A 19576-nucleotide genomic window follows, 5' to 3' on the forward strand; every position below is an offset into this window, starting at 1 on the left:
ATTCGCTGACCATTTGCCATTTGATTCACTGTTGATTTGCCATCAGATTCACTGACGATTTGCCACTAGACAGGCCGACCATTTGCCACTGACGATTTGCCACTAGGCTGACCGACCATTTGCCATTAGATTCACTGACAGGAAAACCGAGAAGGTTATCCATCATGACCGCCTCAAGCTGTGTGAGGATCGCGAGTTTCCGCTGTGGCTCAAGAGATGCAGGAACCAAATCCTTAGCAAAGTTGAAGATGAGCCGCCACATTCCTCGGAAAGCGAGAACGTGCTGATCTCTGATCTGTTTACTGTTGACCCCGAACTCGAATCCAATGCCGGGCAATCTCATCCCGAGAAGAATCTCGCAGTTGGGTATTCTCAGGATGGGCAGTTCTCTCAACAAGAACAGTCCCCAAAAACTTGCCTCCAGGAAGAAGAAGCCCAGAGTTCAACAGGTATCAAGCCCCCAGGTAGGCAGAGGAGACAACCTAAGTACCTGGAAGACTACCACCTGGATGCCGGATGGGATCCATGAGGGAACGACGGATATGTTCCTCTTCAAGAAAGTAAACGGGAGGGAGTGTGGTGAAGTGGATCTCCTTGTCGTGTGCCTGTAGTATGCAGTAATTCGCTAGGGCGAGTTGTCTTGTCAAATCAGAATGCCCTGGGCGACTCGGCCACCGACTAACCTTTGTTGGTCAGTCTACAGCTTGTCGCGTCAGTGAGCACACGGGTTTTCACAGCTCCGTTCACTGCCGTGTTGTAGACCTTGCGATAGCCTGCATTCGTTAATGTTTGCCTATTCTACAATAGTAGCAAAATTGATTTAATGATTTGAATCAGTCTATAAATCTCGATTTATAAAAAGTATTATAGCAATGAAATGGCCAATTGCCAGTTGCCATTATCCACATGTGGGTGTTATAATAAAAATATAACTATTATAGCTAATAATAAATTTATATAAAGATTTAAGTCAAATTAATAAGATTTTTTTCTAATTTTAAAAAGCATAATTGAATCAGTCTATAAATCTCGATTTAAGTCGATTAATAAGATTTTATTGTACTTTTCAAAAGCATATGGTCCCAAAACATACCTTTTTCTACGCTTTAGAGGGACGGTCCGACCAGCTAGAGCCCTGGAAGAAAATGACAAAGATAAGGATTATAGCTATAGTAGCAAAATTGATTAAATGATTTGAATCAGTCTATAAATCTCGATTTAAATCAAATTAAAAAGATTTTTATTCTAATTTTAACAAGAGTTCCACGAGGGGGTACATAATACACCCGTCATGATTTGCTATATATTCCTTATTGACACTGCCCCTCCTGCCCCTCAGCCCCTAGGAGGCCGAGACCCACCATTTATACAACACTGATTCCCCTGCAACCAAGAATGCTTCAGACCAAATTTGGGTGAAATCCATCCATTTATACGGGAGGAGTAGGAATTTAAAGAACTTGCATAATTTCCCATTTTGGGCCCCACCCCTCAGGCCCCTGGGGGCCGAGAGCCACCATTTATACAACATTTGTTCCCCATCCCTCAAACATCCTTCTGATCAAATTTCAGCAAAATCCAATCATTCCTAACGGAGGAGTAGGATTTTAAAGGATTTGCTATATATTCCTTATTGACACTGCCCCTCCCGTCCCTCAGCCCCTAGGGGGCCAAGACCCAACATTTATACAACATTTATTCCCCTGCACCCAAGAATGCTTCACACCAAATTTGGGTGAAATCCAATCATTCCTACGGGAGGAGTAGGAATTTAAAATTTCCCCTTTTGGGCCCCGCCCCTCAGGCCCCTGGGGGCCAAGACCCACCATTTATGCACCATTTGTGCCCCTTCCCCCAAGGAAGTTTCTGACCAAATTTGATCAAAATCTGATGAGTCGTTCATGACTAGTAGCGATTGAAAGGGAAAAAAGTTGACGGACAGACAGACGGACGGACGGACGGACGCCGCGGTATCCCATAAGCTCACTTGGCCCTTCGGGCCAGGTGAGCTAAAAAATGCCGTTACTACAAGTTTAAAATGGCAAATGGTCACAATGCTGTTACTACAAGTTTCACTGACCATTTGCCATTAGAGCATTTGCTATTAGACATAGTGACCATTTGCCGTTAGACTCGCTGACCATTTGCATTTAAACTTGTTTACTTACATCTCTTGCATATAAGCTCTCTTATAGGCAGCTGCCCTCTTCGATGGCAACAGGAGTTTTTCAGGAAAGGGCTTGATCTCTGAATTGACCAGGTTTATCTTCTCCGACAGCCCATCACCCAAACATTGTTGAATTTGGGTTGTGTGTCGCCCTCGGTGGACGATCTGAAAAAAAGTATTGTAGAGCTTTGGTAATTGAAGAAATACAGGTTGGCGTAGTATTCCCGTGCAGGTGGTAAAATTATATAGGAAATTGTTTATTTACAAGTACGAAATATTATTTATAAAATATAATATTATATAAACAAGAGGCCCAAGGGGCCTTAAGGTGCTCACCTGGTACATGGTGTCATACAAAGAAACACTAGAGATCCCATGGGACGACGTAGTCAAATTTTGCACACACAATCAATTTATATTCACAAAGGGATATTTTCCACAAATTTGGTTGAAATCAGACAAAGCTGTTTTTTGACCTAATTTTAGCACCAGCTAGTGGGGGCCGTTTCGTGAACATTTTCGGACCAATAAAGTGCCGTTGACCTTTGACCTTACACCAAATGACGTCAAAATTTTTACACAAAAAAATACGTCAATTCGAACTAGACAGGGGGGACAACTCATGAAATAAGAGATAAGAAACAGTACATGGGTAGCAGTGTACAGATCCCTACGGTGGCCATGGGTGATTTTTGTACAGTAAATAACCCCTGTAATATTACATGTATAAAAATTTAAAAATAAAATCAGCCCTAAAATTGGTATATACATGATGAAGAGGACTATGTGGGCTTCATAATTTTTTGACAAAAAAAATTTGCATAGGGTTCGAAAGTACGGCTTTGGCCATTTTCATCTGGGTGTCTACGCAACAAATGCTAGCTTTACAGGAAGTGCATTTTTGTACTCAGCACGTGTGTAAATATTGTGGAAAATCCATCTGAATGACCTATGTTGACATGTGAGTATTTCTGTTACTGGATAAGTGATAATTATTTTTAAATAGGTTTCAGAAGAAAAAATTCTGTCTGCGAGGGTCAAATTTTGGGTCAGAAAATGTGTTTTTTTGCAATTTTTGGCATTTTTTGAAGTGGTAACCATGGTATTCAGAGGTCCAAAATCCGAGGAAAACATTTTTTCAAAAAGTAATCTTTCTTCTAAAATAAATTCATTTATAATGTAGTTTTAAAAAATATATACATATGTAGGTGTATTGAGCAAGGCTAATCGGCCATCTTTGAGTATCTCAGACCTGCCTTTATTTTCAGGTTCACACCATTGTTAATTGTACTCTGCTACCATGACATAGATATAAAAGTTTAGTTGTAGACAGGGGGGACAACTCATGAAATAAGAGATAAGAAACAGTACATGACATAGATATAAAAGTTTAGTTGTAGACAGGGGGGACAACTCATGAAATAAGAGATAAGAAACAGTACATGACATAGATATAAAAGTTTAGTTGTAGACAGGGGGGACAACTCATGAAATAAGAGATAAGAAACAGTACATGACATAGATATAAAAGTTTAGTTGTAGACAGGGGGGACAACTCATGAAATAAGAGATAAGAAACAGTACATGACATAGATATATAATGTAAGTTTAGGTGTAGACAGGGGGGACAACTCATGAAATAAGAGATAAGAAACAGTACATGACATAGATATATAATGTAAGTTTAGGTGTAGACAGGGGGGACAACTCATGAATGAGTCACTCTGAAGTGATGAAATGTGAGGTCAGCGGAAGTACCAATACATACTCAAAATTTACTACCGGTACATGTATTTTCAGGGGTTTATGTTTTTCACTTTTTCACACTTTTGCTTGCCAACACGTCATATACTGAAATGTTGTGTATGCTTTTCTTAAAGTTTCCTAAAATTTCTTAAGATGGGTATTAAAAGTACATGCGCTATAATCAAAGATTAACACAAATTTGTCTTACTGTCTCATATTTTTTGAATAAAACTTTGTTAATTAGTTATTAGTTATAATTAGTTATATTTGGGAAGATTTGGGTAGATTTAGGTGGATTTCTTTGTAGCATCTCATTTCACTCAGATTGCATCTCATTTCTTAGAATCATTTGGTTTATACTTCTTTCAGGTGAATTAGTATAGATTTGTGAGAATATTGGAAAGATTGGGTAGATTTGGATAATTTGAGAAGTTTTATTTATACTATAATTAGGGCTTTTCACCAACTGGTGAAAAGACCTATTGTTTTTGTTATGTTTCTTATTATTCTTCTTCTTCTTCTTCTTCTTATTATTATTATTATTATTCTTCCCAAATTTGTGGCGTCCTAATTTTTTAAACTGGAAAAGATAGGTATATAACCTATATACCATGTTATAGGTACATATCTGAAGGTGTGCATGCAGATTTTTTAAGTAGGTCAAAAATCCAATATGGCCGCCATGACGTCATAAGTGAAAAACCTTAAAACAGCCATATCTCAATAACCGTTTATAGTACAGAGATGACAATTTAATTCTTAAGTAGAGAATGGCCATATCTAACTTTTTCTCATGACATGTTATGACGAAATATGTCTAATAAAAAAGCTCGCCATTGGGTCATTTTTCCGGAATTTAAGAAAAAAATAAAATTTTTCATTGTTCAATTTTTATAAAAATACTTTGTATGGATCGATGCAGAATGCAAATCTGACCAAAAAGATGTCTTCAGTTTTTCTGTAACACTTACCGTTTTCGTTGTACGCCATTTTGAAAATTTCCTTTGATCTTTTCAAAATGCCGACAATTTCGTAAAATTCGTTCTACAAGAAAATCCAAAAGTTTTCTTCTATGAAAATGACATGGAAATGATGTCCCCAGATACATGCTATCATTTGGTGGTGTTTTTAATTTCATTGGAAAAAACAAAATGGCCGCCATGACGTCATTTCCGATTTTAGACCTAACGTCAATATCTCCATAATGACCAAGCGTATTGAATTCATCTTTGGATATGTTATGTAGAATAAAAAATAAATAACATCTGACATGACATAATTTGTGTAATATGTGTACTTTCGGTTTTCGTTAGGGGTCAAAGTTGAAAAAGGCCATTTTAGGGTACCCAACTTTAAAAAACTTCTTCTCAAGTTCCAGAAGGCCTAGAGCTTTGATATTACACAGGTAAGTTTCTAAGATGACTGGTATTCAGATTTGATAATATAAATGACCTTGACCTACATTCAAGGTCACAGGGGTCAAATGTGTAAAAAAATAAAAATACGTATTTTCCAATAACCATAACTCACAAGGAGCTGTAATTTGGCCTGTAGTATACTGTCATAAATGTCTCTTGAATGCAATTTTGAAAAACCTGTGTAAATAGTCAACTTCCGGTTTTCGGTAGGGGTCAAAGGTGAAAAGTGCTATTTAGAGTGACATCCTTTTAGAAACTTCCTCTCAAGTTCCAGAAGGCCTAGAGGCTTGATATTTCGCATGTAACCTCCTGGCATGACTGGTAATCAAGTTTGTTAATATAAATGACCTTGACCTACATTCAAGGTCACAGGGGTCAAACATGTCAAAAATTGAAAATACGTATTTCTCAATGATCCAAACTGACCAGGAGGTGAAATTTGGCCTGTAGTATACTGTTGTCAATGTCTTTTGAATGTAATAAAAAAAAACGTGTAAAAAGTCAACTTCCGGTTTTCGGTAGGGGACAAATTTGAAAAGTGCTATTTAGAGTAACATGCTTTGAAAAACTTCTTCTCAAGTTCCAGAAGGCCTAGAGGCTTGGTATTTCACAAGTAAGTTCCTGGGATGACTGGTAATCAACTTTGATAATATAAATGACCTTGACCTACATTCAAGGTCACAGGGGTCAAATATGTAAAAAAGAATGAAAATATGTATTTCTCAATGATCAAAAGTGACAAGGAGGTGAAATTGGCCTGTTGTATACGATTTTAAATGTCTTTTGAATGTAATGAGAAAAACCTGTGTAAACAGTCAACTTCCGGTTTTCCGTAAGGGTAAAAGTTAAAAAGTGCTATTTAGTGTAACATGGATTTGAGAAACTTCTTCTCGAGTTACAGAAGGATTAGAAGATTGATATTTCACAATTAAGATCCTACAATGACTGGTTATCAAGTTTGATAATATAAATGACCTTGGACCACTTTCAAGGTCAAAGGGATAAATAATGTTTAAACTGTTAAGCTGACAATGCTTAAAGTTCTGCAACACCTAGAGGCTTGATATTTCACATAGAAGATGTTCAGGTCAATGGTTACCAACTTAGGTCATAGGGGTCAATTATGTAAAAAAATTGGTAAAATGGCAATTTCCAACATGTGAAGTGGCACAAAGTCATCAGATTTGAACAAAACCATTCTGTAGACATTTCTGTTGATTGCTATTGCGTTTCTTACCAAAACCAAGATGGCCAATGTAGGTGAAAAGCCCGTCAAATTGTCCATGACAATTTCTAGTTATTTATTTATAATTCTTGGGAAAAAATAGGCTAATTAAATTAGTTGTAGATGAATTATCGATTTGGGAAGATTTGGGTAGATTTGGGTGGATGTCTCTTACTACCGGGGTATTTCATTTCTTAGTCATTGACTACTGACAGTAGCACTTGGTTAAATCAAGCTTAATTTAGGTGAAGTGTATAATTTAGTGTATTTGAGTGTATTTGAGTATATTTATAATGCTTATTAGGTCGAAAACTCATGACACGAGGATACGTATTCCTTTCTTACGAAATATACGAAATATTCGCAATTTTGTGTCCGCCCAGCTAAAAAAATCGGATGTAGTGGCAAAGAATTAAATTTTTTTGCACGCTACAATTGCCAAAAGATTTCTTACGAAATAAAAAATTAAATATGAAATATTCGGATATAGTGGCAAAGAATTACATTTTTGCACGCTACAATTGCCAAAAGAAGTCTTACCACCGAAGGCCAGAGACACGCATTCACTTTCGTAACAGCAATTTCCATCTTGTTTTTTTCCGTTGGGAGTCGTCTTGGCGCCAATAGTATTGTCTTTCTCGTAGCGTCACCTAGCGGGGGAGGCGGCGGTTAACTGTATTACAAGGGAGACCGGTAGGAGAGTTCTGTCATGGCCAAACGAAAACTTCCAGTGACAGTCGATGTAGACAATTCACCCCAACCAGAAATGTTGGATGTACTGGTAAGGCTCCAATCAATTATCCCCCTCTCTTATTAGAAGCATTTCTGATGATTGAAATACTTTCTAATGTCGTTTTAAAATTTATGCATCAACTGTAAGACCGCCATTTGCATTTTCAATGGCAAACCACAGCACAGGTGCTCGGGTTATATAATATAGCTAACTTAAGTTTAGCACCCCCACTATACTAATAAATCAATATTTTTGAAGAGATCTGAAGTGCAGGAAAGTTCCTGATAGCCCAAGATAAGTACGAAATCGATTATGAAATAGAGCGTGCAGGCTGCCTCCTATAAAAAACAAGATGGCGGCTTTCATACCTTCTTGATTTATTAGTATAGTGTGGGTGCTAAACTTGTTAGCTATATTATATAACCCGAGCACCTGTGAACCACAGGGGTTTGTCTATAATAATAGTAAATCAATAACATTGATTTGAGGGAGTTATTCACCCTTTTGCACCAAATTCCTATCAAATTCATGGTGTCTGACTGTTAACTTTTGAATGCCTTCAGGGATTCAATTCATATTTGGTACACAGCTATATATTCCTGATATACAGGTCAACTTCGATTTTGGTTACTTCCACCTATTCTTGGCGCAATTATGCCCCCTTTTAACCAAATTCCTATAGAATTCATGGTTTCCAACTGATAACTTTTGAACACCTACATGGCTCAATTCATGAGGAATGTTGCTTTCGAAAATCCGCTTCATCATTTTACCATGTGTTTACTAGATACAGTAATACAGTAGGACCTCATTATAACCCTTTTATTGGGAGCCATCTTATTGGCCCATGTTATTAGTAAGGTCGCGTTATATCGAGGTTTTATATACATAAATATGTTTAAATGATTAGAAATGGGAGCCATACAACAACTGCAGTATATTCAAACCCGTATTACATTGACGTGTGTTATATCAAGGTCATACTGCACCCTTGCCAGTCAGTATTGTTCTTAAGCGGAGGCATCTTCAGTGATTGCCCGCAATCACAAAATCTCTAGTTTCTTTATCTTATGCATTCATATTTACTAACTAATATATATCTGTTTTCAGCAATGTCGATTCCCAGCATGCACAATAAAAGCCCAGAAGCTAGGCATTTCTGAGTGGCATTGGAGATCGGTGATTCCTGTTTGCATCAAAGAAGCCGAGAGTGTATATGATATAACAGACTGGCTGGGTCTGCACAGTCACAGTCAAATGAGCAGTGCTGAACATGTTCCTGATCAAATAAAACAGACTATTACTAGCATGATGAAGCCTCTTGAATCCTTGTACTTTGAAAAAAAAACATCATCATGGAACTACAAGACAGATTTTACCGGTAAGTGTTTTATGGTGATTCTATATTATCTGTCTACCCTTACATTTCTCTGGTGTACACCTCATAACATGGTGTATATATGGTGTTACTCCAACAATGTTAGAGGTTTTACACGGCGAGACACTTTTGATAGGCGCCGTGTAACCTCTAACTTCCCATAGGCGATTTACCCGATGCTGACAGGCCAATAATCAAAGTTCCGATTATAGCATTATTTATCAATTTTACTTACATTTAAATAACCAGCGATGTCGTGTTAATACCTCTCTTTGAAAAATCCATTATAAAATCCAAGTTGATAAGAGAAAACAGCATAAAATAATGATTTTAACATCTCCGTGGATAAGCTGATACAACATTAGAACCGAAAGTATAAATACCACGTGACTGCTCGGTAAATACAAAAATGGAATACACAATGCAAAAAAAAAGCTATCCCGTTTGTGATATATTTAGCAAACTATTCCGCTTGATACTCTATTCCGCATTTTGTACCGACCGCGGCAGCCATTTTCGAAAGATAGGTCAACGAAGCGGCTTAATGTTGTAGGAGTGTGTTTCGAAGCATATTATTATTAATATGGTGTTAATTCATGGTTTGGACGTTCATATGGGATAATTAATACCTAAACTGTAAGTACACATTGTTGTCATCAAGTATTAAGTCATAAATAGACATAAAATTGAATCTTACGTTCCGCCCTGATTTGAGGGCGGAACGAGCATCAAAGAAATAGTGCTTGGGAAATAAGAGGCCGCAGTCGACACAATAACGTCAGATGATAAATCGGCCGACCAGCGGCCTCTTATGTGATAGTAGTAATATGGTGTATGTGAGGTGTACACCAGAAGTAACCTACAGATATGTAAATGAGCCTGCTACACCACAAGTATACCATAGCAAAAACATGTACACCAGAGATACACCATATGGACTTCTGAAATTTATTCCTATTGGGTACACCACAGATACACCAGTGGGTGTTTGATTCAAGTTGAGATTACAGGGTACACCAGAAATACACAACAGGGAGTTCTTAAAGTTTTCTTTTTAATTACACCAGAGATACACCAATAAATGTTTGTCTATTATATCAGATCAAACGGTACACCACAGTCACACCAGAAGTAATCTGATCTATAGAAATATCACATGGTCAACTGTAGATGGCACTTTTAACATAACTTCCTGTCTTTGTTCTTTGTTCTTAAAATATTTGAAAGTCACCATGATAATTTGTAAGGAGAAATACCTTCAAATGTGAGTGTTCAAACATATTTCTACTAAATTTCACTTATGCATGCACAGTTTATTATCCCCCGCCACAACGCAGTGCGGGGATATGGTATTGCCGTGCGTCCGTCCGTCCGTCCGTGCGTCCGTCCGTCCGTCCGTGCGTCCGTCCGCCTTATTAGCACTCTAGCAAGTTTATTTCTCATCTGATCCGAATAAAATTTATACAGTAGCTTTTAAAATAATTAGCTCAATGATATCTCAAATAAGATCGATGATGAATTCTGACCGAATATTTTTGTGAGAGTTATGCCCCTTTTTATCCCCTCGCGACGAAGTCGGAGAGGGGATATAGGGATCTGCCCGTACGTAAGTACGTACATATTTGTCCGGACCATAACTCCTAAACCGTTCATGATTCGTTCATCAAACTTCATATACATGGTAAACGCATCAAGGCAGAGTGCAGTGCGCAAGAACCGTTACTCTCGCATCCCTTTGTAAAAACATTCATTTTTCCCTTGTCCGGAGCATAACTCCTACACCGTTCATGATTATTTCATCAAACTTCATATACATGGTAAATGCATCAAGGCGGAGTGCAGTGCACAAGAACCGTAACTCCCGTGTCTCTTTTTTTACAGAGTTATTCCCCTTTGTAATATTTGTCCGCACCATAACTCCTAAACCGTTCATGATTAATTCATCAAACTTCATATACATGGTAAAAGCATCAAGGTGGAGTGCAGTGCACAAGAACTGTAACTCCTGTGTCTCTTTTTACAGAGTTATTCCCCTTTGTAATATTTGTCCGGACCATAACTCCCACACCGTTCATGATTATTTCATCAAACTTCATATAAATGGTAAATGCATCAAGGCAGAGTGCAGTGCACAAGAACCGTAACTCTCGTGTCTCTTTTTACAGAGTTATTCCCCTTTGTAATATTTGTCCGGACCATAACTCCAAAACTGTTCTTGATTAATTCATCAAACTTCATATACATGGTAAATGCATCAAGGCGGAGTGCAGTGCGCAAGAACCGTTACTCTCGCATCCCATTTTACAGAGTTATTCCCCTTTGTAAAAACATTCATTTTTCCCTTGTCCGGAGCATAACTCTCAAACAGTTATGATAAATACACATGGTAAATGCATCAAGGCGGAATGCAGTGCACAAGAACCGTAACTCTCGTGTCTCTTTTTAAAGAGTTTTCTCTTTTCTAATAACACTCATTTATTTATTCCGCTTTCCCTTTGTTAAAAAATTCATTCACACGCAGTGTGTACAAGTTGGTATATTGGTTACAACACTGCATATGATTTGGACATTATGGTGGAGTGCAGTGTACAAGATTAGGTTTGTAACCTGTTTTTTAATTATTATAGAAACCACTGACATGGCTCAATTTCATTTTCATTCAAAAACATAACCTCTGTTAATTTACTGAAGAACTGCTGTGATGACATTTGCAACAGGGAGATCACTCAACGTGTTGTCTGAGTGCTAAGTAAAATATTACTTTTATTTCAATCATCATAGATTCAGGCATTTTATGTATTCGTTCTTTTATTATTATGATATTTTATAGTCATTGTGTTAATTGTTGTAACCTTAATCAGTGTTTTTGTACACTAGAATAATAATACTAATTTATCCTTTACAGCATAGAAGTGGATATTTGTAATGAAAAAAAGTTGTAGGGCATCATCAGAACTTCTCAGTGGATTTCATTTAGTGGGGCGCGAGGGGATTTGTATCGCTTGCGATGCCTTGTTAACTTAGAAATTTGACGAAATATCCTTGTTAGCACTCGAGCAAATTTATTTATCATCCGATTAGGATAAAATTTATACAGTAGCTTTAGCTCAATGATATCTCATGATAGTTTGAAGATGAGTTCTGAACGAATATTTTTGTGCGAGTTATGCCCCTTTTCAACTTAGAAAATTGACGAAATATCCTTGTTAGCGCTCTAAATTTGAAAAAAAAAGTTGAATTCAAAATATGTATAGGAATATTGCCTTTGAAAACTCAAACAATAGCAGAAAAAAAATTGGGGCGGCGGGGGATATCGGAACGCTGTTCTCTTTATTTATACACATCAGACTTGGAACTTTACAGCAATATATCTATATTAAAGCAAGTTAAAAGGCTATTTGTATTCTTATTCTGCCTCCATTTTCAATTTTAATTGTTGAAATTCAAATATTGTCAACTGAGTTGCCACTACACTACAGAAATGTGAGGGTACTGCCTAATATACAGCAACCAAATTAAACATCTGTTGATTCTTTGTTCTTTCTATTCTTTTCAGATGTATTATCCATAGACCAACAAACAATTACACAAGGCTTTATCTCGGATATGTCCAACTCCCGGGGCAGATCAATGATACATGGTCTCCTTGCACAACTATTCAGCTCAGACACCTCAGTCAAAGCGGTGAATATTGGTGGTACCGCAACTGTCAACGAGCCATCAGTTAGGGAATTAGCCTTTGAAGTTACATTTGAGGACAGTGATTCCGACTCGTCACCAATGCAATCTCCTGCCAAGCAAAGTGAATCTGCGGCGACAAGACATTCACCTCGCAATTATAAAGCTCCTTTAAAGGACATTGATTGTATTACTAATCAAGTCTTCAAGTTCGTACCAGACATAGTTCTTGAAAGCACATCCAGAGAACACTTGCTTATTGAAATAAAAAAAGGGAGGTTGTTATATCCGCAATCGATATCTCAATTGAGATATATGCTAATGCCAGCAGCAATCAAGCAAGGCTCAGCTGTGGGTGTCTTGATATGCACGAATCAGGCACTTCTAGAGAGATGCATCGTAGCTGAAGACAAAGTGAGGTTTGAGAGAAAATACTTCGAGTTGAGGGAACATTCTCTTGTGGCGGACATGGAAATGCTCTTTTCAAGTATCTACAACGAAGTCTTGACAACGGTGTAAAAGTGAACATTAAAATCAATATTATTTCACAAAATATGTTATATATGAGTCATTATCAGAAATTGTCAGTATTCAGATATGAAAAAAATGAAAAATTTACATTCATGAACAGTAAACGTCATTGAATCAAACTTAAGTACAAATATCATTATTCAATTATTTCAATACTGGGGGGGGGTATACTCCTCAGTTATTTCACCGATTTTATTCAAACTTGGTCAAATGATATAAAACATACACTAAAGCAATTCATTAACAGTTGAAATCCCTATGAGGTTTTCTTAGATTGAACTTCGACACTACATCTGACCTCTTCTAATTCTTTTTGCCAGAATTGCTTTTTCTAGGTTCGAATTCCTGAGCCTCAACCACCTAAGAACTTATTCGGCATGTCGCAATATTGCTCTTCCAGGGGATAACAGTGTTCTGTTACAGTGCACAATAAATTAATGCCTATTTGCTTGTGATATGCTGGAAATAAGAAGAATGATGATGTAAAGCAATTAAAGGAAGTAATAATCTTATTAAAGTCATGGAAATAGACGCACAGATAACAACGTGTAATAGGTTATGGGACTATTAGAAATAAGAAAGTAGGCATGAATACTATTGCTGTTGTCTATATCAATATATCCAGACAAATCAGTAACAAGTTTATTAGGTTTAAAGCAACAAATGTCAGAACATAAATTGCAACAACATGAATTTTTTTTTTAAAAAGTTTAATAACTGAAGACAAATAGCAACAGGTTTGCATAAAATTGATCTTCGTTTTTTTCTAAGAACATTGATTACAATCAAAGAATAAAATAATTTTTGTAAATGACTTTACGACATTGATGCCATGGTTTTCACATCATCAGTTATCACAGTCTGCACTTTGTCCGACATGTCCGTCCTTGGATAAAAGAGCTCCCGGTGAAACCTTTTTTACAGTAACATTTTGTTAATCTGACTTTCAATTACTGTCCTCGTTCAAACCACTTTCTTCAGAACTAAGATCATGCTTGGTGTGTTGTTTATCGGCAAAAGTACTCTCGTACTCATCAACTGTCTTTGGAACTAAGATGGGCTGGTCAGACATACGAATATTTCCAATGAACTGAGATGGTGTTGATGAGTCTCTTTCACCATCTTGGCCTTCCTTGAAGATATCCCGTGAGAGAGTTTCCTGGAACAGTGTGAATTGGTCTTCTCGGACACTAGCCTCCTTCCCTTGTGAGACATTTCTGTCTGCTGGTAATTACCTAGTCCCTGTCCACTGTTGGAATGAAAACTAGAGCCACTACTGTTGCTACTTTGTGTTGGTTTGATGCCCGAGACATAATAAAATAATATATGCTATTGTTCCCATTGACAATTTTACAATTACATGAGATGGCTCTATCTAAAATTGTTCATTATACCCCCCCGCAACGAAGTTGGGGGGGGGGGGGGGTATACTCCTCAGTTATTTCACCGATTTTATTCAAACTTGGTCAAATGATGTTAATATATCAAGCAAATAATTTCACACATTAGGTACTTTCCAGACTGTTACTATGGCAACGCAGTCCTGGCTTCTGATTGGTCAAAATTCAGATACTGTCCGATTTCATTATATAAACCAGTTAATACTTCCTTTTTTTGTTTTTATACGCCCGTCGAATGACGGCGTATTATGGTGTACCCTTGGTGTATTTTTTCAACGTTAAGTTTTTGCGTTTAGCTCTGGTTTATATGCAAAAAGCTCGAGCTGCTATGAATGACCAGGAGGATGAGGAGCATCGCCTAACTCGCCTTTTAAAGGCAGCCATAAGGAGGCCCCTCCCAGGGGGCAAGGGTAAACACAGAGAAGGGAGCGGCTTCCAGTGTGTTAGCGATGAGCAAATCAGCTGGCCGGGCCTTCTTAGGAAGTATTATAGGACTAAGAAGCAGCATGGAATGTTCCTCAGATGTTGCCACGAATCATTCGGCAGTGCGACATACGCAAGGCAACATATTACATGGCATATGCAAAAAGGATATATAGGAAAACATATGCGCTTGATTGACTCGAGAAAAAACAATAAATAAAATAATATATGCTATTGTTCCCATTGACAATTTTACAATTACATGAGATGGCTCTATCTAAAATTGTTCATTATACCCCCCGCAACGAAGTTGGAGGGGGGGGGGTATACTCCTCAGTTATTTCACCGATTTTATTCAAACTTGGTCAAATGATGTTAATATATCAAGCCAATAATTTCACACATTAGGTGCTTTCCAGACTGTTACTATGGCAACGCAGTCCTGGCTTCTGATTGGTCAAAATTCAGATACTGTCCGATTTCATTATATAAACCAGTTAATACTTCCTTTTTTGTTTTTATACGCCCGTCGAATGACGGCGTATTATGGTGTACCCTTGGTGTATTTTTTCAACGTTAAGTTTTTGCGTTTAGCTCTTGTTTATATGCAAAAAGCTCGAGCTGCTATGAATGACCAGGAGGATGAGGAGCATCGCCTAACTCGCCTTTTAAAGGCAGCCATAAGGAGGCCCCTCCCAGGGGGCAAGGGTAAACACAGAGAAGGGAGCGGCTTCCAGTGTGTTAGCGATGAGCAAATCAGCTGGCCGGGCCTTCTTAGGAAGTATTATAGGACTAAGAAGCAGCATGGAATGTTCCTCAGATGTTGCCACGAATCATTCGGCAGTGCGACATACGCAAGGCAACATATTACATGGCATATGCAAAAAGGATATATAGGAAAACATATGCGCTTGATTGACTCGAGAAAAAACAATAAATAAAATAATATATGCTATTGTTCCCATTGACAATTTTACAATTACATGAGATGGCTCTATCTAAACTTGTTCATTATACCCCCCGCAACGAAGTTGAGGGGGGGGGGGGGGGTATACTCCTCAGTTATTTCACCGATTTTATTCAAACTTGGTCAAATGATGTTAATATATCAAGCAAATAATTTCACACATTAGGTGCTTTCCAGACTGTTACTATGGCAACGCAGTCCTGGCTTCTGATTGGTCAAAATTCAGATACTGTCCGATTTCATTATATAAACCAGTTAATACTTCCTTTTTTTGTTTTTATACGCCCGTCGAATGACGGCGTATTATGGTGTACCCTTGGTGTATTTTTTCAACGTTAAGTTTTTGCGTTTAGCTCTGGTTTATATGCAAAAAGCTCGAGCTGCTATGAATGACCAGGAGGATGAGGAGCTCGCCTAACTCGCCTTTTAAAGGCAGCCATAAGGAGGCCCCTCCCAGGGGGCAAGGGTAAACACAGAGAAGGGAGCGGCTTCCAGTGTGTTAGCGATGAGCAAATCAGCTGGCCGGGCCTTCTTAGGAAGTATTATAGGACTAAGAAGCAGCATGGAATGTTCCTCAGATGTTGCCACGAATCATTCGGCAGTGCGACATACGCAAGGCAACATATTACATGGCATATGCAAAAAGGATATATAGGAAAACATATGCGCTTGATTGACTCGAGAAAAAACAATAAATAAAATAATATATGCTATTGTTCCCATTGACAATTTTACAATTACATGAGATGGCTCTATCTAAAATTGTTCATTATACCCCCGCAACGAAGTTGGGGGGGGGGGGTATACTCCTCAGTTATTTCACCGATTTTATTCAAACTTGGTCAAATGATGTTAATATATCAAGCCAATAATTTCACACATTAGGTGCTTTCCAGACTGTTACTATGGCAACGCAGTCCTGGCTTCTGATTGGTCAAAATTCAGATACTGTCCGATTTCATTATATAAACCAGTTAATACTTCCTTTTTTTGTTTTTATACGCCCGTCGAATGACGGCGTATTATGGTATACCCTTGGTGTATTTTTTCAACGTTAAGTTTTTGCGTTTAGCTCTGGTTTATATGCAAAAAGCTCGAGCTGCTATGAATGACCAGGAGGATGAGGAGCGTCGCCTAACTCGCCTTTTAAAGGCAGCCATAAGGAGGCCCCTCCCAGGGGGCAAGGGTAAACACAGAGAAGGGAGCGGCTTCCAGTGTGTTAGCGATGAGCAAATCAGCTGGCCGGGCCTTCTTAGGAAGTATTATAGGACTAAGAAGCAGCATGGAATGTTCCTCAGATGTTGCCACGAATCATTCGGCAGTGCGACATACGCAAGGCAACATATTACATGGCATTTGCAAAAAGGATATATAGGAAAACATATGCGCTTGATTGACTCGAGAAAAAACAATAAAATAATATATGCTATTGTTCCCATTGACAATTTTACAATTACATGAGATGGCTCTATCTAAAATTGTTCATTATACCCCCGCAACGAAGTTGGGGGGGGGGGGGGGGGGGTATACTCCTCAGTTATTTCACCGATTTTATTCAAACTTGGTCAAATGATGTTAATATATAAAGCCAATAATTTCACACATTAGGTGCTTTCCAGACTGTTACTATGGCAACGCAGTCCTGGCTTCTGATTGGTCAAAATTCAGATACTGTCCGATTTCATTATATAAACCAGTTAATACTTCCTTTTTTGTTTTTATACGCCCGTCGAATGACGGCGTATTATGGTATACCCTTGGTGTATTTTTTCAACGTTAAGTTTTTGCGTTTAGCTCTGGTTTATATGCAAAAAGCTCGAGCTGCTATGAATGACCAGGAGGATGAGGAGCATCGCCTAACTCGCCTTTTAAAGGCAGCCATAAGGAGGCCCCTCCCAGGGGGCAAGGGTAAACACAGAGAAGGGAGCGGCTTCCAGTGTGTTAGCGATGAGCAAATCAGCTGGCCGGGCCTTCTTAGGAAGTATTATAGGACTAAGAAGCAGCATGGAATGTTCCTCAGATGTTGCCACGAATCATTCGGCAGTGCGACATACGCAAGGCAACATATTACATGGCATATGCAAAAAGGATATATAGGAAAACATATGCGCTTGATTGACTCGAGAAAAAACAATAAATAAAATAATATATGCTATTGTTCCCATTGACAATTTTACAATTACATGAGATGGCTCTATCTAAAATTGTTCATTATACCCCCCGCAACGAAGTTGGGGGGGGGGTATACTCCTCAGTTATTTCACCGATTTTATTCAAACTTGGTCAAAGGGCAAGGGTAAACACAGAGAAGGGAGCGGCTTCCAGTGTGTTAGCGATGAGCAAATCAGCTGGCCGGGCCTTCTTAGGAAGTATTATAGGACTAAGAAGCAGCATGGAATGTTCCTGTCAGATGTTGCCACGAATCATTCGGCAGTGCGACATACGCAAGGCAACATATTACATGGCATATGCAAAAAGGATATATAGGAAAACATATGCGCTTGATTGACTCGAGAAAAAACAATAAATAAAATAATATATGCTATTGTTCCCATTGACAATTTTACAATTACATGAGATGGCTCTATCTAAAATTGTTCATTATGATAGTCAGGAGTGTAGGATAGATAGTTAGGAGTGTAGCGTAGACAGTCAGGAGTGTAGCGTAGACAGTCAGGAGTGTAGGGTAGACAGTCAGGAGTGTAGGGTAGACAGTCAGGAGTGTAGGGTAGACAGTCAGGAGTGTAGGGTAGACAGTCAGGAGTGTAGGGTAGACAGTCAGGAGTGTAGGGTAGATAGTCAGGAGTGTAGGGTAGATAGTCAGGAGTGTAGGGTAGATAGTTAGGAGTGTAGCGTAGACAGTCAGGAGTGTAGGGAAGATAGACAGGAGTGTAGGGTAGAGAGACAGGAGTGTAGGTAGACAGTCAGGAGTGTAGGGAAGACTATCAGGAGTGTAGGGTAGATAGTCAGGAGTGTAGGGTAGACAGTCAGGAGTGTAGGGTAGATAGTCAGGAGTGTAGGGTAGACAGTCAGGAGTGTAGGGTAGACAGTCAGGAGTGTAGGGTAGACAGTCAGGAGTGTAGGGTAGACAGTCAGGAGTGTAGGGTAGACAGTCAGGAGTGTAGGGTAGATAGTCAGGAGTGTAGGGTAGACAGTCAGGAGTGTAGGGTAGACAGTCAGGAGTGTAGGGTAGATAGTCAGGAGTGTAGGGTAGATAGTCAGGAGTGTAGGGTAGATAGTCAGGAGTGTAGGGTAGACAGTCAGGAGTGTAGGGTAGACAGTCAGGAGTGTAGGGTAGACAGTCAGGAGTGTAGGGTAGACAGTCAGGAGTGTAGGGTAGACAGTCAGGAGTGTAGGGTAGACAGTCAGGAGTGTAGGGTAGACAGTCAGGAGTGTAGGGTAGACAGTCAGGAGTGTAGGGTAGACAGGATTAGAGTGTAGACAGTCAGGAGTGTAGGGTAGAGAGTAGACGGTAGACAGTCAGGAGTGTAGGGTAGACAGTCATGAGTGTAGGGTAGACAGTCAGGAGTGTAGGGTAGACAGTCAGGAGTGTAGGGTAGACAGTCAGGAGTGTAGGGTAGACAGTCAGGAGTGTAGGGTAGACAGTCAGGAGTGTAGGGTAGACAGTCAGGAGTGTAGGGTAGATAGTCAGGAGTGTAGGGTAGACAGTCAGGAGTGTAGGGTAGACAGTCAGGAGTGTAGGGTAGATAGTCAGGAGTGTAGGGTAGACAGTCAGGAGTGTAGGGTAGAGTGTAAGGAGTGTAGGGTAGAAAGTCAGGAGTGTAGGGTAGACAGTCAGGAGTGTAGGGTAGATAGTCAGGAGTGTAGGGTAGATAGTCAGGAGTGTAGGGTAGACAGTCAGGAGTGTAGGGTAGAGGATCAGGAGTGTAGGAGTGTAGGGTAGACAGTC

The 19576-nt window shown here is 38.9% G+C and overlaps 1 protein-coding gene across 1 annotated transcript; it reads left to right on the forward strand.

Moving 5' to 3' along the window:
• Positions 1 to 377: 377 nt before the first annotated feature.
• On the forward strand, positions 378 to 12866 carry LOC132563085 (uncharacterized). The gene is made up of 3 exons (XM_060227843.1): positions 378 to 560; positions 8400 to 8670; positions 12224 to 12866. Exons 1-3 carry the CDS (start codon positions 378 to 380, stop codon positions 12862 to 12864), a joined length of 1095 nt encoding a protein of 364 aa, XP_060083826.1. The 3' UTR covers positions 12865 to 12866.
• Positions 12867 to 19576: the final 6710 nt, after the last annotated feature.

This window comes from Ylistrum balloti, unplaced genomic scaffold (assembly GCF_031769215.1).
Source record: "Ylistrum balloti isolate Yb309-2 unplaced genomic scaffold, AGI_CSIRO_Ybal_v1 Utg371580, whole genome shotgun sequence".
Lineage (NCBI taxonomy): Eukaryota > Metazoa > Mollusca > Bivalvia > Pectinida > Pectinidae > Ylistrum > Ylistrum balloti.